The sequence below is a fragment of the Theobroma umbraticum genome, unplaced genomic scaffold (genome assembly GCF_002168275.2).
Source record: "Theobroma umbraticum cultivar Fairchild unplaced genomic scaffold, ASM216827v3 scaffold_44.0, whole genome shotgun sequence".
Lineage (NCBI taxonomy): Eukaryota > Viridiplantae > Streptophyta > Magnoliopsida > Malvales > Malvaceae > Theobroma > Theobroma umbraticum.
Genome location: NW_018397255.1, coordinates 10306002 through 10314212, shown reverse-complemented (window position 1 = coordinate 10314212; position 8211 = coordinate 10306002). Strand labels below are relative to the sequence as shown.

The 8211-nt window shown below is 35.8% G+C and overlaps 2 protein-coding genes across 2 annotated transcripts; both read left to right on the top strand.

Moving 5' to 3' along the window:
* On the top strand, positions 1-845 carry SLY2 (F-box family protein). The gene has a single exon (XM_021419030.2). It carries the CDS (start codon positions 177-179, stop codon positions 669-671), a length of 495 nt encoding a protein of 164 aa, XP_021274705.1. The 5' UTR covers positions 1-176; the 3' UTR covers positions 672-845.
* Positions 846-3980: 3135 nt separating this feature from the next.
* LOC110409633 (uncharacterized) lies at positions 3981-7808 on the top strand. Its single transcript, XM_021419052.2, has 2 exons — positions 3981-4298; positions 4922-7808. The coding sequence occupies exon 2, from the start codon at positions 5036-5038 to the stop codon at positions 7148-7150; it is 2115 nt and encodes a 704-aa protein (XP_021274727.1). The 5' UTR covers positions 3981-4298; positions 4922-5035; the 3' UTR covers positions 7151-7808.
* The last annotated feature ends 403 nt before the right edge of the window (positions 7809-8211 follow it).

Genomic DNA, 8211 nt, shown 5'->3' with positions numbered 1-8211 from the left:
CTCTCTGTCTCTCTCTCTCTATCTCTCACAAAAGTCAAATCACTTAAACCTTACGTTACACCTATAACACTTCTCCTATATATGTAACACACCATAGTGTTTTTTCTTTTAATTTCTCTCAACGCTAACTATTCTTCTATTACTTCTTTCTTCTTCTGTCTCTCTTTTCGTTAACAATGGTGCAACATCACCACCGCAACCGCCACCGCCAAGACCAAGAGACAGTCGAAGAGAACAAGGGAAAAAGACCCAAGTTGTTCATCAACGACCACGTCGACATCCTCGTAGAGATCCTCAAACGCCTCGACGGCCGTTCCCTTGGCGTCGCCACCTGCGTTTGCCGTCTCTGGTGCACCATTGCTCGTAACGACTCCCTCTGGGAAGACCTCTGCTTTCGCCACGTGTCTCCCCCACCTTCCAGCGTGCGTTCGGTCGTCGTTGCCCTGGGTGGCTACAAACGCCTCTACATGGCTTGCGTGAGACCAGTGCTGAGCCGACTCGGACGAGTGAGGAGGGCTTCTTGGACTCGCGACGAGGTCCAGCTCTCGTTGTCTTTGTTTTGCGTTGATTGCTACGAAAGGCTTGGTGGAAGTAATAGTCCTAATGGGAGGCTCGTCGGGGAATTGTCACCGTCGTCTCTGATGTTCCTTTGCAAGCCCGTGAATGTTTGATTGTTGGTCGTCTTTTCCAATTTAATATACCTTAAAAATGCAAATGATGATAAAAATTCTTTATAACCTTTTTTTTATTATTATTTTTTATATTTTTTTGTTGTTATAATTATTTGTGAAAATGTTACTAGCTTTGTCATTAATGAATAAGTTCTTTTTGATATTGTTCTTTTATTTTTTTTCCTAATAATTTCTAATTTCTTGGTATATTTGAGTAAATATGAGAAGAGAATGAATATTTGGGCTTGAATTGGAGGATACTGAAGGTTGAGAAAGTGCCCAAATGTCATTTTGGAACTTTTACCCAGACATAAAATTTTTTGTACCTCTTTCTCGAGAAAAGATACGACTTACGACACTAACCGTTACTCTTGCCTCAACCTGCTTCCCTTGTCCTACGGCGAAAACTGCAAAAAGAAAAAATTAACCATGAAAAAGAAATTTTGTCCCTTATGTAATATAATTTTTGGAGTATGTATAATATATATATATATATATATATATAAGAGGAGAATTTCCAACGGCCATGCATAAAAAGTAACATTCATAGTTAATGACCGAATAAATTATTTAAAAGGATAATAAAGTTTAAAACATAAAAGGAAAAAAGGCAAGAGATAGGCTGAAAAAGAAAAGAGTTTCCTAAAAAAAAAAAACATAAGAACAATAGTAAATGTAATTGGGTTACCAATTGGATAAAATCCAATAAATAAATATATAAATATAAAATATAGATTCTATCATGTCTTGGACTGCAGCTGGGCCGTAAGGGTCCATTTGAATAGATACGAAAATTGCTATTTATGCTAAAATGCATCCCTGTTTTTTTCTTCATTGTGCTTGTTTTCTAGCCCGTGGAATGAAAATCCTTTTTAAGTATATATAATTTCTTAAAATTTTATGTAAATTATTTATTTTAATGTTTAATATACAGAAATTCTTTTTTAATAACCCGCAATTGGGTTCCTTAAAATTCAATGTAAAATGGATTAAATGGAATTTAAAAACCCATGATGGGGACATGATTGTTATGTACAAAAGTTACCGATTGAAGAAGAATAGACCAAATAAGAATACGCTTTGTCTTAAATGTGCTTGGCGGTGAGTTATGAATTGAGACATGGGCCTCCGGTTTCTGATTGTGACTGGAGAAAGCCTCTCCTCTGGGTGGGCCAACCATTTCTCTGCCACTTTGATTCACATGCTCTTTCTTCTCCGCTTAAACTACCCAATATCACAGCTGCTACTTCCACCTTTTCCCCCAAGCCCCATTCAATTCAAGCTGCTTTTTTTCCTTTTTTTTCATACAATCACTCAAATTTATTCTACTAATCATAATTTAATACCGCTTAAAAGGTCCAATCATTTTAATTCATTATGCTGTATTCCCCAACCCTAAATAATAATGGCCAAACCAAACATAAGTTGTTAAAAAAAAAAAAGTTTGACTATATAATACAAAGGTTTGAAAATTTAATTTTGACTTCAAAGCCAATTAACACTGTAATAAGTTAGTATTTATCAATATCTTTTTTAATTTGGACAAAAACAAAAGTAATGTTACAGTATATTGCAACAAGCCGTATACTAGTATATATTGACAAACAAAATAAGTATGGAACAAGCAGGCTATCCTTAATAAAGTTAAATGATCTATAACATGCCCATCCCTCGAGGAAGAGAAGGCCTACAAATACTTAAGATAAGATATGCTTAATAATGTATATTCCATGGTCCACTCAATAATTTGGCATATTAGACTTTAGTTGAAATGTCTTTGTGGAGAAAACCAGTAAATAGAGATAGGGTTTGTTTTCAGATGAGTTGGATGGGGTTAGAAAGGCTAGTTAGCAATCTAATACACAGTCCTAATCGTCAACTCCTCCTTAATTTCAGATTCATTTCCATTAAATCTACTATACATGTACAAGGGTATCATTCAAAGCTACCATAATAGCTTGAAAACAACAACTACCTCCAAGTACAATAAAACTACATATTTAGTACTATGATGTCTTGGCTGTGGCCTGGTTTGCTGGGTCTACATCCTTGAAAAAACGCATTGTATCTAGGGTTTCGATGCCAACTCCATCAAGTTTTAACTAAAATTCTTTATGGTATCTTAATCAATGATTTGGAACTATAAAAGTATTGAAAAAACATCCAAGGCCAACCGGAAAAATAGATTGGAGGTAGAGTAAAATGTTGGCAATTATTAGATTTTTGGTGGTTGAATCATTATAATAACAATTCAACCAAGAAAGTAAAATACCAATATTTAACAAATTCGACTAGATTTTGAGTTTATCATATGTACATAAATTATTCGAAAGGAAAAAAAATCCTATTTACTTAAGATAACTAAGGCATCTAAACAGGAAATGCTATAAATTCAAGAAGAAAAATAAACTTCAATGCATGTGTAATGTTAAGAGATTTAGCCTATGTAAATTATTATACATCCATGCAAGGGCAGAGTCTTGAGAGGTGGTAGAAAGTGAAGACAGTCACCTCTCAATTTTTAATTTTTTTCTTATTATAATTTAATATATATAATATAATTATTTTGTAATCACCGTTCATATAAAATCTTAAATTCTTCATTACATCCATGATTTTTTATACAAGAGAAGATCAGCTCTGAGTAATTGCTCTCAGCACCCCTTATCGTCCCTTGATTGCTCAGAGCATAAGTCTAATTACTTTGAATCCATTTACTAAAAGAGATAGTTGGTCCAAATAAATGCAAAGCAAGCTAATTTTCTTTACCCCTTAAATTCACTGCAGCAATAATGGTGAAAGAAAAAAGAAAGGGAAATTAGAATATATTGGACTCCATTGATGCAATATTTGAAGGTTGTTCCAACTCTGAATTTTGATTTTATTTACACACACAGAAAAAATGATGAAAAGTGATGAAAGTAATAACGTAGGAAATAAAGGAATCTTGTTTTGCTTTTCTTCTACGTACCAAAAATACAAAAGAAAGAAAAAAGATTTTAACTTTTTCTTTTCCATGGAATTATTTATTACCTAAAATAAACAAACAAATAACCGAAAGAGAAAGCCATTATCCTCTACCCAACTCTACTTCTATCCGCTACCAAACATTTCCCCAATAAACATAATTTCCCATTATTATTAATATCACAATTATTACAATACTTAATTATGTCTTTTTCTTTTTTTTTTCCTTTTCTTTAATTAAAATATAATTTTTTAACAAAATAAATAAATAAACACTGTGCGTATTACGCACAGAGTGCAAAATAGCAACCCCCACCATTAAATACTATTAACACCGTTTACTTTCACTGAAAATTATCATTTTTATTATTAAGTTTCGCCCACCCCATTTTTCCTGATCGGCGATAGACGGAATCCCAAATTTCTCGCCGCCGATTTTAATCCCTCTAAATTCCCGGTTGAGAACCCTAATTTGTTTCCGCCAGTTAGTTCAGTGTACTCCCCTCCCAGAAATAGTTTGTTTTTTTTTTTATTTGTTTCTTAGTTTTAACTGCACTAGGATTCACAAATTAGCTCAAAATTTTGATTTGCTCAAGCTTTAAAGGACACGTGGCGATCTGGGTCTTGCTTAACATCCATTGCTGCTCAAATCTCAGTGAGGTTAGCTTCTTTTTTTTGTTTTCATTTTTAACTTTAATTTATGTGGAAATGTTTACTTATACACTTTAATTCTGTAAAAAGTTTTAACTCTTTATTTAAAATTTTGGATAAAATTACTTGATTTATGTAGTTTTTGAGCTGTTGAACTTGGATCCGTTTGCTTTTGGTTATTTGGCTTTGAAATTAGTGTGATTTGCGTTTTCAAATTTTGGCAAATTTAGCTGCTTTTTTTTATGGCTTTTTTAGTTTGTTCGAATGGATTTTTTTAACTGAGAAACTTATGGAAACAGTAATGGAAATCAACTGCCAAGTTTTACATTTTTTTGCACTAAGATAAGGAATAACCCAACTTTGGTAATGCTTGGATATGGTTAATTTTGATTGATTGATTGATTTGTTTAGCTTCCAATTTTTATTTTATTTTATTTTATTTTTGTCTTTCTCTGGTTTCTCAGCAATCAAATAGAACTTAAAAAGTTAAGATCTTGAATTCAAAGATGTGTAATTAGGGTTAATTAAGCGTGTTTGAAAGTTGTATGACTTGGTCAGTTAGATTGTTACTTGGGAAAAACGAAGCTTGATTTTGGGAAAGATCTAAATGTTGTCTTGTTGACCATATGCAGAAAACATGAGATGGTTCAATATGACAATTCAGCTTCTTTTATGGTTAAGCATGTTGGGGTCCTTATAACTTTTGTTTGGAGAGTTTGGTTTTAAAAATCGTTTGAACGTTTTGAATGGAAGCAAACAAAGAGGAAGCTCTTAAATCAAAAGAGATCGCTGAGAAGCGATTTTGTGAAAGAGACTTTGCAGGTGCTAAGAATTATGCATTAAAGGCTAAATCTTTGTATCCTGGATTAGAGGGTATATCGCAGATGGTGTCCACATTTGAAGTTTATGTTGCTTCTGAGGCTAAATGTAATGGTGAAATCGATTACTATTCAATTCTTGGGTTGAAGCCTTCTGCAGATAAAGAGGCAGTGAAGAAGCAGTACAGAAAGATGGCTGTGCTACTCCATCCTGATAAGAATAAATGTGTGGGAGCTGATGGGGCATTTAAACTTGTATCTGAAGCGTGGACTTCGTTGTCAGATAGAATCAAGAAAAGTTCCTATGATACCAAGAGAAACAAACAGGTGCCTTCTGGAGTGGTTCAAACTTCAACATATGCTGCTGGGGTTTCAGGTGTCAGCAACTGTTCAAATCCAACCTCACAGGGTAGACTTGATACTTTTTGGACTGTATGCACATCTTGTAAGGTCCAGTATGAATATCTTCGGAAGTATGTCAATAAGAGACTTTCATGTAAGAACTGCCGAGGTACTTTTATTGCTGTTGAAACTGGGTCAGCCCCTGTGAACGGTTCTTTCCCCTACTGTCCTTGGTCTTATGTGCCAAGTAATGGATATGGAAGTCATGGATATGATGGGGTCACATATGTCCCAACTAATGCTACATTTTTTCCTGGAAATGGGGTCTCAGGTTATCATCCTGGGCATGGGTATGAGTATGTTTCTAACATGTCATTTCAGTGGAGCTCCTTCTCTGGAACTTCTACTGGGATTGCGAGCCATAATGGAGTATCAGCCATTTCAACCGATGCTGCTTATCAGACCAATGGAGATGCTAGAGGAGCAGGGTCGAAGGTGAAATTGAGTGCCAATGCAAAACGTTCCATGAAAAACATTGCCACTCAGACAACTCCAAATGTTTCCAATGGCTATAATGAATCTGCAGGATCTAAGACTGGCAGACTTGAGAAGAAAAGGAAGGTTGTTGTTGGTTCCAACTTCAGAAATGGATATGAAGACAAGGAATCAAAACCTTCAGAAGCAGGATTAGCAAATGAAAATGGTGTTGAGCATGATCCAAAGCTTTCCAACTCTTGTGAACCTCCAAATAGGCGATGCTCAATTGCCCCCACGTTTGATGCTAGAAAGTTGTTGATTGACAAGGCAAGGACACAAATTCGGAAGAAATTAGAAGAGCTTAGGTTGGCTTCAGAGGCAGCAGCCGCCACAGTTTCTGCAGTTATACTAGGCACTGATGATGGTCAACCACAGGTGGCTGGAAAGGCTCTCAAAAGGACAAATATGGCTGTTTCTGTTCATCAATCAGCACCAAATAAAAGTGCACCGATCTCAATTACAGTTCCAGACCCCGACTTCCATGATTTTGACAAAGATAGATCTGAGGAATGCTTCAAACCAAAGCAAATATGGGCCCTGTATGACGAAGACGATGGTATGCCTCGTTTGTACTGTTTGATTCGCCAGGTTGTCTCAGTAAAACCATTTAAGATTCTCATCACTTACTTGAACTCCAAAACTGATAATGAATTTGGGTCAGTAAGTTGGGTGGATTCTGGGTTTACTAAATCTTGTGGACACTTCAGGGCCTGGAATTCTGACTTTATTGATCAAGTCAACATTTTCTCTCATCTTCTGAGGGCACAAAAGGCTGGAAGGGGAGGCTGCGTTCGGATATTCCCCAAAAGTGGAGATATTTGGGCTGTTTATCGAAACTGGTCACCAGATTGGAACAGGTCAACTCCTGATGATGTGAGGCACCAATATGAGATGGTTGAGGTGCTTGATGATTACTCTGAAGAGCTTGGAGTTTGTGTTGCTCCCCTTATCAAATTGGCTGGGTTCAAGACAGTATATCAGAGAAGTACAAATAAGGATGCCATTCGATGGATTCCGAGGAGAGAGATGTTTCGCTTTTCACACCAGGTTCCATCTTGGTTACTTGAAGGAGAAACCAGTAATTTGCCAGATCATTGTTGGGATCTAGACCCGGCTGCAACTCCAGATGAACTTCTCCATGCTGCAGCAGAAGCAAAGGCTTAACATAACCTTGTCATGCAGGAAAGCATAATTAGTTTGGAATTTGATTTACCATTCTTACAGAAAATTTAGATTGACTGTACAAACATTTCACACTTGGTTAGCGGCCAATGCAACATTAACTCCTGATGATTTTAGAGGATGTAATATTGCTGAGGAACAGAACCTACGCATCTACAATTCTGAATCTATTGACTGTTTGGTTACACAAATGCTTTTCTGGTCCATCCGGGCTGTAACATGTATTGATAGTCGCAACACTTTTGGAACTGAGAACTTATGCAGTACGTTTAATTCAGAGCAATTCCTTGGGGCCTAATGAAACCTTATTTTGCTAGGTATCTGGCTGGTGCGGGTGTTTACATTCTTTTTTCAGGAATCAGAAGGAATGCATAAGATTGCTGAATCAAGGTGTGGAAGTTGGATCTAATTAGAATTAAGTTTAATTTTTATGGTACCAAAGGTTACTCTCCGGGGGCCTCAAGTCTTCCTCCAGAGATCCTTGTTGTGAATTGATAATTAGCTGTTAGACTAATTATCCATTTTGAGCTTATATTTACTGAATTTATTGTTTAATGCATCTTGATTTAACAAATGTAAGCACATGGACGATATATGAAATGAACAAATAAGAATGTTGAAAAGTTTTGTTTGTTGTAACTAGGCTGAATTTTCTATTGTGGCATCTTTGCCCGATGCAAGTGTTGACCCTTGCTCTTTGCACCCATCCACACTATGAAACTCCACTACTCGAAATTAGGTATATTCTACCCTTGGAATTAAACCAGGTTGGTTTATCTTTAATATTCTTGCTTATGTCTTCTTCTTATTGGTTATTTCAACCCTTCTTTGTTGAGAATGGCTCTATGTGTTGATAGCCTTTAGGTAGAAATAGTTTAGTCTGGCGAGAGCCACGGCTATCATTTTCCTTGTTTGGTGAAATCAAACAGTTTTCATATCTACATTTGTTATTTTAACCATGAGCAAACTTGTATATTTTTGTGATTGTATCCCTTTTTTCATATGACACAGTGTATTTTTTTTGCTTAACTAATATCTTGTAG